The 13,686-nt window shown below is 31.5% G+C and overlaps 1 protein-coding gene across 1 annotated transcript in view; it reads right to left on the bottom strand.

The window, feature by feature from the left end:
* LOC129229642 (protein transport protein Sec16A-like) overlaps positions 1-13,686 on the bottom strand; it is an 80,597-nt gene that overhangs the window by 26,098 nt on the left and 40,813 nt on the right. Inside the window, exons 21-27 of the mRNA XM_054863996.1 lie at positions 11,644-11,749; positions 11,507-11,560; positions 10,461-10,547; positions 6,720-6,836; positions 4,971-5,073; positions 3,680-3,820; positions 1,934-2,109 (exon numbers count right to left, since the gene is read on the bottom strand). Of these exons, the coding sequence (XP_054719971.1) occupies positions 1,934-2,109; positions 3,680-3,820; positions 4,971-5,073; positions 6,720-6,836; positions 10,461-10,547; positions 11,507-11,560; positions 11,644-11,749 (784 nt within the window). The remainder of the gene's footprint in view (positions 1-1,933; positions 2,110-3,679; positions 3,821-4,970; positions 5,074-6,719; positions 6,837-10,460; positions 10,548-11,506; positions 11,561-11,643; positions 11,750-13,686) is intronic.

Below are 13,686 nucleotides of genomic sequence, written 5' to 3'. Positions count from 1 at the left end.
TGAGTTGTAGGATATATCTGAGCTTTGAATTACGAAAGTTATAAATTGTTTTTTTTTCGCGCATGCACAATGGAAAATTAGTTGCTTTAAACGTTCATATTTCATTAAATTTTCAATATTTTAACTTCAAATTTCATTATTATGTTTCTCTAATATGCTGTCAAATATTCTGAAAGTTAAGTACAGGGTATCTGCTACTTTTTGAGTTTTGAAATCCATGACTTTCCCTGACTTTTGCCCGTAGCTTTCCATGACTCACGTTCTTCAAATCCATGACTTTCCATGACTTACGCAAGTTACTTCATTTGACAATGACATCAAAATTGAGCATAAATATAAATAGAGACTATAAAGCAGTATAACTTTGTTTTAGGAAAATATCCTTTTTATCTCAGCTATGTAAATAAATCTAAACAAAAGCAGCAAAAAATGTTCAACTAAATATGTATATGAAAAATAAATGATGCAACAATTTATTGAGACAAAAAATAAGTACGAGAATTTAAGAACATTTAAAATCTAAAATAACCCAAAGTGCAGTGTGAAATTGTGAAATATAAATTTAGTAAATGCATTCATACATTAAACAGGGAAAAAAACTTCAAAATACTCAATTCAAGAGTCATCATGGCAAAAGATAAGTTAGTAACAAATCTGAATACGATCGGTATAATTTTTCAATTGTAATGTACAAAAAAAGCAAGCTTACCATTAAATATTGTAACTTCAAACTGCTATTTCTACTGTTTATGTGTGTTTTTTTAAACATTGTAGAAAAGCTATGATACGAAAAAAAAATCCCCAGTCTCCGGAATGGGAAAACATACGATAGTCCTGAGCGCGAAATCCATGACCAACAGTCAGTTTCCATGACTTTTGGACATTTTACACTGAAATCCATGACTTTCCATGACCTATTTCGATCATGTTCGAAATCCATGACTTTCCCTGACTTTCCATATGCGCGGACACCCTGTAAGTAACGTTTGACGAAAAACTCTGCGTCATATGAGCCAAAAACCTATTTAAAAATTTTGCATTTTTGAAAGAAATGCTTATATCTCTGTGGGTGTAAGAGATACTTTCACGGAAATGTAAAAATAAAATTCTTGATAGTTTTTAAACTTCTTTCTGAAATTTACAGCTTATTCCCAGCTATTTACAATGAAAAATGATCAAATTATTTTTTTTGTTTCCTCAATTTGTTGCTAGTCCCCTAAATGAATAGTAGACTTAATTTTTATTGTTAAATGACAACAGGGGTATACTTTTTCTGTGAAAAAAAAATTACATAGCAATTGGTCTTTTATTTCTCGAGAAATCCGTAAAAATGAATTTATGAAAGTGTCCCAATACTTTTGGTCGTAAAGGTTATATTTCACCAACGGCTTTTTTACATTTAATGGGTGGGGGGGGGGGGGGCGGAATATTAGTTTATGCTTCTGTAAAACAATCCAAGAAAAAAAAATTAAAAAAAAAAAGGGAATATTTTTAATTTTTTAGAAGATAAGATTTTGCACCTTTAATTTTTTGGGAGAGGGAGAAAAAGCATGATATAACTGAAGGAATGATAAAGCGGGGCTCAAAATAATGAACAGGGTTACAAATTCAAAAGAATAATGATTAATAAAATTATTCAATACACAACAAACGAGACAAAATTGCAAATTTTCATAACTGTCAATTTTTTTTTTTTCATGTGAAAATGAGTAAACTTACTAAATGAAGTTTGATACACGTTACTCACACCTTATACAAAAACAATCTACTTAGAATTTAGAGAGTAAAGCAAGCCTAATTTGTTGCTCACACGTTAACCACCTTGCAGTTCTTGACGAGATATCTCGTCCATTTAACATGTAATTCTGGGACTGGCCAACCGCAAGGGGGTTAAGTAAGAACACATACTCAGGTTTCAACAAATATATCTCACCTGTTGTGTACCACCGGAGTAATAATCAAATGGTGGGGTTTGAGTGACAGGAGAGGACGGTACATCGGTGGTCTCGTTCTCTTCATGGCTCGGTATGCTGCTTTCCATCTGAAAATTGCTCTGACCACCATGGAAACCCATTTCATTTTGGTAATAATTCATAGTTTCTTGCTGATCTAAAATAAGAATATACAGAAATAAAGTGTATAATGAATCATTGACACAAATTTTTTACAGCACAAATGTCACAATAAAATGTTGCTCATTCAAATACGTCTAAGTAGTTCGCAAATAGCATATTTTACTGACCAAATTATGATAGAAATGAGAATAAATAAATAAATACACAATATCATTACACTAAAATCACATTAAGTAAAAGCAACATCAGAAGAGGAAAGAAGTTTCACTAGTGGAATGGATATACTTTTCAAAAATCTCCTGACATTTTTTTCATTAAATTACATCTGCCAACCTACTGATTTAATGGTGCAGAATATTTTTTTTTTCCGAAATTGAGAAGAATTTTGAAAAAAGGAGAGAAAAGTGAACGTTATTTTTTGACAGAGAAAAAATAACTAAATACCTAGAGAAAAGAACCACCTGAATTTGTTTCTAAACAATCTAGTTGATACAGTTTGAACAATTTGATTCCGATCATTAAAGGCAAAATGGAGCTCCGGTGGCTGAGCGGTAATGCTCAGCAACTGCTTGCAAGAAGAGAGGTGCGGGTTCTTTTCCTGCCTACTGCCCCGGGTGTTCTTCCGATTTCCTTGTATTGTAATAAATCTGAATTGTGCTGTTTTATGTGTCTGAGCAAAAGTCGGACTTCCACCTAAATGTGGCTCAGTCAAAACGGAAGCCACTTATATTAGCCTCAAAAACGGATTAACGCCTTCATTATCCATCACCTTGGGTGCTCCAATGGGTATTAGAAACAACAACAAAGGCAAACTAAATAATCCAGATATAATCAGTAAAGTCCAATCATTATATCATTATCAATCACCAATTTTTCACCAGATTTGAATGGTTGGATTTTTAAGAACCAGAATATTAAGAATGAAAAATAAAAAAAGAGAATTGATCATAAATGCTGTGCTAAAGCAAACAGCTATTGCACTTGACTGCTGTTGTATGCAGAGCTGAGCACTGAAGGTGTTCCACTGTAGTTTTGAAAAGATATTTGCCACATTGTATGGACAACTTGCTTTATTTAAGTATATTTTTTATTTTACATATTTTAGCACACACATTTTTGCTTTGTTTTCATTTTTTGATTAGCAATTAAGTCTAAATAAATCCCGTCCTTAAAATTCAGCCCTAAAAAAATACTGATGAAAGCTTGCTGCAACTTGGTGCAAATCATTAATTTAGGGTATATAGCAAGAATTTCATTTGATGCCAAAATCTAAAACCACTTGAGAAAGAATAATAAAATAAAAACATTTTTCTGAACAGCAAAAAGTAGTTTCAAAATGAAAAAAGTTGCATAAAATCTTTTACATTCTGTTTGCTATGGTTAAATCTTAATATAGTGCAGCATCGATTAATCGTACTGTTCACAACAGAGACAGATCCAGTTGTGAAAAATCAGGATAATTTGGCAACTTTAAAAAATGGCAATGGCAACATTTATTGATGTAAGTCCAAAACCGTAAAAGCTGACCTTAAAAATTAACGGGGATAAATATTCTACAAAACATCAAACAATAATGAATGGAACAGATAAACTAAAATGCATACTTGGAGGGCAGTTTCCATTGGTCTGCATTGCACTGGGGGGCTGCTGATTCCAACTATTTTGCTGATAATAATTTATATGATTTACAGAACCAGACATTTCATTCTGCACACTTTGTCCAGAAACATTTTGGTAGGATACATCTAAAAATATCAGATTTCTTAAAGAAAACGTTTTCAAATAGAGATCATTCATAAATAATTTCTGACATAAAGATTTTTAAAAAATCTGAATAGGAAAAGCAAATAGTAGTTTAAAAAAAAAAGAAAGACGACATAATAAGACACACTTAAGACAGACCAGATAAATATTAGCTGAATTCTCTGCCTTTTGAAAAACGACTACAGTCCAAGCTCTTTAGAACAACCTCTCGTTGCTGTGACCCTTCTGACATAGCGACCAATGCAAGAAGTCTCGTTTCTTATTCCATAGATCTAATGTGATTTTATCTATAGATCTAATGTGATTTTATCCATAGACTTAATGTGTTAGAACGTCCAAATTGAACCTTTCATTCCAATATAACCTCCAAAGTTAAGATCCTACTTTTTCGTATTTCTCAAGATTATCAATTCGAAAACTAATGTGCAAGAATTTTATGCCTCTAAAGGCAAAATATTTTCTTTGAGAGAAGTTATTTGTGGCGAAGGGGTCACAGAAATGATAAGAACTGCACACTAATGATAGACATTATAAATTGATATTTTTTGAAAAAGTAGAAAACTGAAAGCATCTACAATATCTAAATAAGGAGAAACTTTCTGAAAAACATGTTGAGCAAGGAAGAAGCAAACCATGATCTCTTGTTTAAAAAATAACTAATTTCTGTCAGTTATTTTTTAAGTATACTTTTGTTAAATGTTTGTTTTGGAGTTGTTTGCTATTGATGGATAGTACTGAAAAAAAAGAAGAAAATTGCAATCATTTGACATTTTGTTAGTTTATTGATTCTCTTTTAAAATGAAGCATAACTTTAAAAATCGTTCCAGTATTTGAAAACATGAAAAAAAAAGCAATATCTTGTTGAATACGTTATAGCGACCTTTCGTCTTAACGACCATTTTTGTTTGGACGGTAGGGGTGTCCTTATGTTTCACCATGCCCCACTCTCCCTAACAATAGAAAAAATATTACTGCTACGTAAAATACATTTTTTCTAAACATATATTTCAATTAGGATATAATAGCATAATTACTAAGATTAATTGATTTTCATAAGAAAACTTGTCTTTTTCACCATCAAGGTAAAAGTTTTAGATTTTTAAAGAGATATTAACACAAATCAAAACTTACTATCCACAGGCGTTTGTGACTGCAACTGCTCATTACTGTAGGACTGAGAAGATTCATTTTGCTGTAGCTCCGACTGTTGAAAATCCAGTCCTTGTATAATATTCTGAAACAAATTTAAACTGCATAAAACCAAAGGAAAACGTGGCTTTCAAAGAGGGTGTTTTTATTTAACTTAATTTGGCCAAAAACTGTTATTTCATGCACACAATTTCATTCAAACTTTGCAAAACATTTTTCAAACTTAAAGCATGGTGTTGATTTAAAATACTTAAGTAGTATTGAATAACGAATAAATACCTTTGTGCTTGAAAATTAAATGAATGAATTACCAATGTTTTGATGCACAAAAATTGCAGATTACTGCATAATAGCAGTAATTTGCAATTTTTGTACATCAAAACGTTGGTAATTCATTCATTTAACTTAGTATTGGTTAGTAAAGACAAAAATTAACATAATTCATACAAAAATAAGTAAAGGGTTTTTTTACATTTGTGAAAACATTTTACTATTGAAAATATGAATTGAAAAAAAAAAAAAAAAAAAAAAAACGGAGATCTGTCTAGAGAGTCAAGTCTCATCTTCAGGAAACTAAGGTTTCATATAAATTTTACATAGCAAAAAATGTTTAAAAGATTAGTATAAATAATAATACAGTCAAACTCTCCTAAAATGAGCCCTAATTTAAAAAGATCCTGGATTTAGGGAGCAAATAAGAAATACTTAGTTGGTACAGTGGTCTTTGGGAGCACAACTCACTTTTAACGAGAAAACCTGCCTTAAAGAGAGCAATATATTAATGATTCATAAAATTTCTATTGATTTCTAACTTAGCTTATTAGTTTTTTGGTAAATTTTCTTAACATTCTGAAGTCGACTAAAAGTTAATGATGAATCATAAATTCTGAGAACAAGCGAGGACAGCACTTTTTTTTAAATTTGTGAGTAAAGAAGCATTAATAATTACATATGTTTGTGAATATGCCTATTCCTCAAGAACAATGACACTAGAAAGAGACATTCAGACAGTTCAAAGCAATTTAACCAACTTCTTTGACTGTACATAGATTAAAAATAAGAAGAAAAAACATAACTATAATGAATTTCTATGATTTTTTTCGGCACTCACTTTTTTACGAGCACTCGGTTATAACGAGCTAACACTGCAGTTTCTTTGAGAGAGTTTGACTGTAATAATAATAATAAAAACAGGCTGACAATTAATTTATCTAATTGATTTAACATTTGTTTCAATATTTTAGTCTTAAATTTAAATTTTCTAGAGTAAATCTAAATGCTTTGAATTCATTGTACTATTTTTTTTCCCTAATTCTCTCAGAGCTTTAAAATTCTGATTTTCCGGTTCTGTCACCATCTTCATGTTTTAAAATGTTTTTGAATTTTTATACACTATGTAGGTCAGTCGCTTTTTTTTTTTTTGAGGGAGAGGGGACAATTTTTTGTTGTTATAAAGATTTTATTAAAAGTGTGCATGTGAAAAACAGAAGCAATAGAGAATTCATTAAATTTATCCGTGTAACAACAACATTTACCAACCAATTAAAATATAGACTGAAAAAAGATTTCAACAAATGCTCCTACAAACAAGTTCTAATAGAGAAATTAACCAAACATAACACTTGTGTCCATTACCAAACATATTTTTCACTTAAGTAATTTTCCCCAAATTTTACATGGTGAACAAACTATCCTGAAAGCAAATCTTCGATAAAAATATGTTATACATACATTGTAATTTTGCACTAAAACAGTAAGATTTCTCAGCCATTCTGGGTCTTCCTGATCTTCTAATTCACCCTGTCCTCTCATAAAATAAGGGTCATGGTATTTCAGTTGCGTTCCCAACTAAACAAGAAATAATTATTCATTAAACATGAAAGAATTTGAAATTTAAGCAATTTTTTGTGAACAAAAGTTAGATTTATCATTAAAAAAAAAAAAAAAATAAAGATTTAGTGGCCTTTACAAAACTCCATTTTTAATGCATTGTACTTAACATAATGTAGAAGGTAGAAAAGTGCTTTTTTGTGATAGTTGTAGTAATTTTTCCAATAAGATTTAAATTACAACAAATTTGTATAAACTCACTCTTCGGTGCTCATATATTTTAGGCATGGTTTGGTTTATTTCAAGTTTAATTAACTTGAGAAAATTATTTATCTTGGAAAACTTACAAAAAGAGAAATGTATAGCATTAAATTTAAAAAATGCATAAGAAACATTAACTCAATAATAGGTTAATAATAAAAGAAAATGAAAGAGCAAACATTCATGCAATAATTTTGTGAAGGATGTCTTTCTGAAAGCAAAGATGAGCTAAATCAATTGAAATATTTTTATTAAAAACCTTTCTTTTTATTTTATTTCCTCACCTGTGCCATCATTTTACGAATATTACTTGCATCATCCTTGAAAAGATCACTCAAAAGCAATACATAAATATAAAATTTTAGAAAGCCTTTCTTACAGACCAGTGGTTCCCAACCTTTTTTGGCCCATCGCTCCTTTCGGAAGTTGAATTACACCTATCGCCCCCCGCGTTCTTCCCTTAAAAACACAAATTAGATGGCGCTGATTTTAGTGAAGGTTAATGTTACTGAACGCCTAATTTTAGTTTAAAGCTTCAAAAAGTGCATGATAAAGAAATAATTAGCTTCAGAACGGAATTTTTTAATTCTTAACCCCTTCCCCCTCCCCCCCCCCCAAAAGAAAAAACGTAATATGAAGTGCTTTAATTAACCAACGTCATTTACATACTTAGAAAAAATAAGAATATTACATTTTTCAGTAACATGCTTTTTTTTAAATTGAAATCCGGAAAAAATTAAAAATTTTAACTGTCAAGATTTGTTCTTTTTTACCTTTTTAATGGCTGCCTTGTGCTTGATGGAACTCCGTCAAAGCTTTGATGTCTGGCTTTATATTAGTGAGATTTAATCTGAGGTCCCCTTTGAGGCAGATGTCCAATCTATTTCTTTGCTTCGTGAGAAGCTGCACTACAGAGCTAAATCCTCTTTCAACTAAATACGTTGAGAGGAATGAGATGAGGAGCTGTTCAACTTTTTTCGAAAGTTGTGGATAAGTACCCATAAGCTTCACCCAGGCAAGTTCAGAACCGTATTGCTTGAAAGTAATTTTTGATTTACAATCGAATTTCAAATTTATAAACTGTCTGCAAAGAGTTTTCCAGTTCATCCACATCTTCAAAACTAAATGGGTCTAAAATCCGGTCAGGAATTTGTAAGTTGATCAAATCTGCAAACCTTGATTCCATGTTCTCTTTTAACTGATCCAAATGATCAATAAAAATTAAAAATTTTTCTTCAGGAAGTTCATCATCCACGATTAAACTTTTTTTTACAATCAGAAACAGGATAAATTCTTTACGGCCAATATTTGCCTTGTGGATTTCGAATTTGGCAATGAATGCTGAAATTATGCTTTTGGCCTTGACGAGGTTCATCTTGTTTCCTTGAAACTTAATGTTGACTTCGTTCATTTTTTCAAAAATATCTGTCAGATACGCAAGTTCCAATTTGCGCTGTTTCAAATTCTCACTTAAAGCAGGATCATGCAAGTCGAGAAACTCAGCTACAGAGTCGAATAATTCAAAGAAACGGCGTAAACAGTTTCCTTTGGAAAGCTATCTCACAGACGTATGTAAAAGCAAACGTTCGAATTTTTCATCATTTTCATGGCAAAGCTCTCAAAACAGGCGATCATTGATAGCTTATCTTTGATCTTGTTAATACCAGTAATGACTAATTGTAAGGTTTCATGTAAAACACCACTCAATTTTTTTGTAGCCAAGAGTTGACGATGAATGTCGCAATGTATGGTAATCACTTCTGTCACTTCTTTTTTAAGGTGTGCAAGAAACCCAATATGACGACCCACCATGGCAGGGGCACCATCTGCTGCGCAAGCACTTACATTTGTCAATGGAATTTCTGTTTCTTCAAAATAATCCTTCGCCACTTCAAAAATCGACGATCCCTTTGTATCAGTAAACAAAGTTCTGGCGAACAACATTTCCTCAGTTATCTCTTTCAGCTCATTAATAAACCTCACGTAAGCTAATAAAATAGCTCTGTTATCTGTCGCAGTTGATTCATCAATCTGTAGTGCAAATTTACTTTGTTTCAAAATATTTATGAGTTTGCACTCAACGTCGCAGCCATTTCATCTATTCTCCTGAAAACTGTTGTTACTCAGGGGGAGAGATTGACTTATCTTTTTACTGGAGCCCTCACCAAGCAAAATTTCAACTATTTTTTTGGCAGCCGATAGAATAAGAGATTCGCTAATTGTATGAGGCTTACCACATTTTGCTATCAAAAGAGACACTTCGTAAGAAGCAAGAAGCCCTTTGTCAAAATCTGTTGCTTGTCTTCTAAGTAATTCACCCACCTTTGGCCGTTCATCCGCTTTTGTTTTGAGGTCTTGAAAATAACTAAGAGGTTTATTTACTTTGTCACCATGTACTCTTTCATTCGCTAGGGCTTCATCGCTTTATTGCTAGAAAATGTTTTATCGTACAAAAGACAATGCGGAAACTGCACATTTTGTGGTGACGTGACAAACTCAAATTTTAAATACTCTGCTGGATACTGCCGGCACTTCTTTTTCAAATTCATATCGAACTTCCACACTACGAAACATGCACAATTAAACAGAAATTCACTAAATTAAATCAAACAATAGAAACTACGTAAGGAGGTTTATGCGCTGATTGCAAGATTCTGAATGACAACCGATAAGTAAATGTAAAAATCCATTCCTACACATATCCATCCACTTTTCAGGCGTTAAATATATGCTGGCGCCAACGGTCAGACTTACAAGTTTTTTTTTCTTCCTCCTGAAAACAGCAATAAAATAAAAGATATTATTTTTCGCTTTTGGGATTTTTTTTATCCGAACAGATTTGATTGAGCTGTAAATCATACATGCCTTATTTTCTGGGAACGACTTTCTTTGATTTGACGTGCCATATGCTTGGTTCGGTATTACACAACATAGGTATTCTGAAAGATATTTCTGAATAGTGTACCGATTTGTTTCAATAAATATAGTTTTTGAAAGGTCAAGAATTTCCCATTACCAGGTATCCGAATACCGTCGCCCCCCTATCTCCCCCCAGAAATTTATCGCCCCCTAGAAAAGTTCGATCGCCCCTTTGGGGGCGATCGCCCCCAGGTTGGGAATCACTGTTACAGACCATTAAAGCACATATAATTAATGCTATAAATTTCAATAAAAGAACACTCTTGAAAAAAAGCATGAACAGATTATAATTTAATAGATAATTAATAAAATTTATAATTATATGTTAACTTCTGATATTCATTTTGAAATTATTTTGGTTGGTTTTTTGTGCTCTTGTAAATAAAAAGCAACTGTACTGTCAAAGTTTCTATTATTTATATTTCATATGAAAAAAAGATTTAAAGTAATAATAAGACATACTTTTAAAACTTCAGTGATGAAATCCAATGGAAATAAGCTTGGATGAGCATGGAAATTTTCAGAAATAACTTCTAAATAATGAAGACCCTAGCATTAAGCATAAAAGAAAACAATTATTGATACAATAAGTATTATACAAGAATTGATAATGAACAAGTAACTACATTAATCATATTTATGGTACACAATGCTGTAGTTGGGAAAACGTTAGGGAGAGCACAAGTGTAAAAATATGTGGAGCTTCCAAGGCGGGTCCCAATGGGAAAAACAAATTTAAGTAACCCATCTGCTAAGTGTTTAAGACACATAACCTTTTTTTTTTCTCTCTCTCTCACTCATTCATCAAAAACTTAAATTTTAACATGGTCCTAACTGGTTACAAAGATCAGAGTTGTGATAATGCAATGAGTTTTGCACTAATAAATATTTTGATCTTTGAACCTATTTCAAGCAACAACAAATGTCTTCCTTCAACATTAAACTGAAAACAGAATGAAAGAAAGGAGTACAATATTGAAAATTGTAACTAATTAAAAACTGTATCTATGTATATATGTCTAGTGCGATAGATATTAAATAAATTTAATGGTGTGGATTACACTTCAGTTAAACAATATTATTTATTATGATAAATTTTTGCTCAATTTAAAGTGAGACTTTTTTTTCTTTTGTTTTATGAAGAGAAATTTTTTACATTTCAATGATTTGGACCTCGAAAAATCTAAACACATTTAAGAAACTAACATTTACTTATGACAACGTGTTTCTTTTTCTGGTCTAGAAAACAATTGGGAAAATGTTGAACAGCTTCAACAATGCTTCAATTCAAAAGTTTAATGTGTTGTAAAAATTCACAGTTGCAAAATTATGATGATACTGTATTTATAGAACATACAATGAACTATAAATACAGTATTTCATCGACTCTTATAGTTTCAATAAAATATTTATTTAAAAATAACACAATAATAAAAGGTTTTAAAATTTAATAAACATCGATCTTATAAAATTAAGAACATAAATTGTAACATTACAAAAAAAGTTACCTCTTCCAAAAGTCCATGTTCAATCAGTCTCAAAGCATAGAGAAATTTGTACATCTAATTCAAAAAAAAAAATTATTTAAAAGGAACAAACTCTACGCAAATGATGAATTTCTCATTAAAAAATAAAAGATTTCTACCTGCAAGTGTGATAGCATGTAACCTGGGTTTGCTAATGACTGTGCATACTCGTAAATTTCAGTGAACTGAATAGCTTCATTCGTTGCAAACTCTTCAAATGGCAACCTATATGTTAGAAGAATTATCAACTTTTCACTTATTATTTAATTTCAAGACATTACAACATTAGAAATTAAAAAATAAAATTACCATACTTTATTTCAGCAGATTTTGCAAAAGCAAAGTACGTAAACTTGTCTCATTTTTTTTAAATTACATTATGAAGACTCATTTTTAAAAAAAAGTTACATCAATAGGGGAGGGGGGGAGGACTTTACAAGATAAATATGTTTTATTGTATTGTTAAAACTTTCTAAAACATAAAGATTCAAGTCATTTTGAGTTTTAAGATTATTCTAATTTAAAGTAAAATAAAATGATTTATAGAACCATGAGGGAATGCATAAGCTGACAATATCGCATACGCTACTTAATAGCTTACATATAGGTCATGAAACTACAAACTTCTCTTGTTGTGGGGAAAAAAGTGGCATTTTATTTGAACATTTCACTTTGCCCCATATTCCCCTACATGGGTCAACTTCAGTCTTCAGAGTTTTTCCACAGTCTACAACGCACACCTCACATCTTCAGTACGTAGAACTCCGAACAGTCTGGAATACTCCCGGCATATCTAAAATTTCTGGGGTCAAGAAATCATTCCCCTCCTCCCCCCATTGATGTATGATTTCGAGTCGTCATGATGCACCCTGCACCTCTTAGAAGTTCTGACACAGTTAACCGAAACACCAGTATATAAATTATATATTCCCTACAACCTTTTCTTTAAGAATTTGATCTTTTTTTCCTTCATGGGTCATCAGGATTTTTTTCTATTAGACTGCTTCCTCACATAAAAAGATTTGCTTCATCAGGTATCGAAATTTTTACTCATTGCCTTCCGCCATTTGATTTTTCAAGAGGTCACAGGAATTTTCCTCAGTTATTAAGATTTTGTAAACAGGACAAGGGGTCATTGTTTTAAGCTATTTTAATCTCAGGCTAACATGGATATTAAGAAAAATTATTATTATAGCAGGGTAGTGGAACCTTGGAACAGCTTACCGGAAGAGGTCGTAATGAGCACGGGAGTAGATAGTTTTAAGAGGGCAATTGATCTTCACTGGGGATTGTAAATTGACTAGGACCAGTCTAGCTGGGCCCAGAGCCTGTTGCTGGTCGTCAATTTTGTATTTGTATTTAGACATAAGAATTCCCTTAGGGAGATTTCTCAAGATGTTACCAGAAATTCATACATAAGTTTCAAAATGTAAGGAAATTTATGACTTTATCTTGTGTTTTCATTGTGTTGTACCGTGTGCTCAATATTAACAAATTTTTGCGACTCATAGCTACTAACGTTGAAAGATTAAAATTAAAGAGACTTTTCATGAATAAATTTAATGACGAAAATTTGAGAGCAAAAAGGATTTTTAAAATATAAGTAGGGATTTCTTAAATAAGGCTGTGTAGAACCTAAAATTCAGAAATTAAGATTAACTTTTACTTTTCTGAAGTTAAATAAAAAAATTAATTTTTTAAAAAACTTAGTTTTGAAAAACATGTTTTAAAAGAGACATTTCTTTTCTCAAACCAGTGGTAATAAACATTACTTCCAAGAGGCAAAAGTTTAGTAAGTTCAGAGAAAAATCTAGAAAAATTTTTTACGCATTTTTCGGGAAAGAAATTTTGAAAAGAGTGTAAGTAAAATAAATATATTTCAAAAATGATGTGACAGATGTAATTTGCATGCTAATGTATGAAAGGTTTCGTTTTTGTGATCCTGATCTGTAAACATTTTCCTTGAAATTCTAATAGTTGAAAAACCCCTTTTGGGGGGGTTTCATTGTTTTGACGAACATTCAAGAGATACTTACTTCATTCAGTGGCGCACACAAGGGAGGGGGTCAAGGGGGTTCGAACCTCTCCCGTAGGTCTTGCATTTATTTTCCCCTGATTGATTACGATTCTATGTATTTTTTACGCAAAATAACTACAAATAA

Source organism: Uloborus diversus, chromosome 9 (genome assembly GCF_026930045.1).
Source record: "Uloborus diversus isolate 005 chromosome 9, Udiv.v.3.1, whole genome shotgun sequence".
Lineage (NCBI taxonomy): Eukaryota > Metazoa > Arthropoda > Arachnida > Araneae > Uloboridae > Uloborus > Uloborus diversus.
This window is presented reverse-complemented; position numbering and strand designations above follow the sequence as displayed.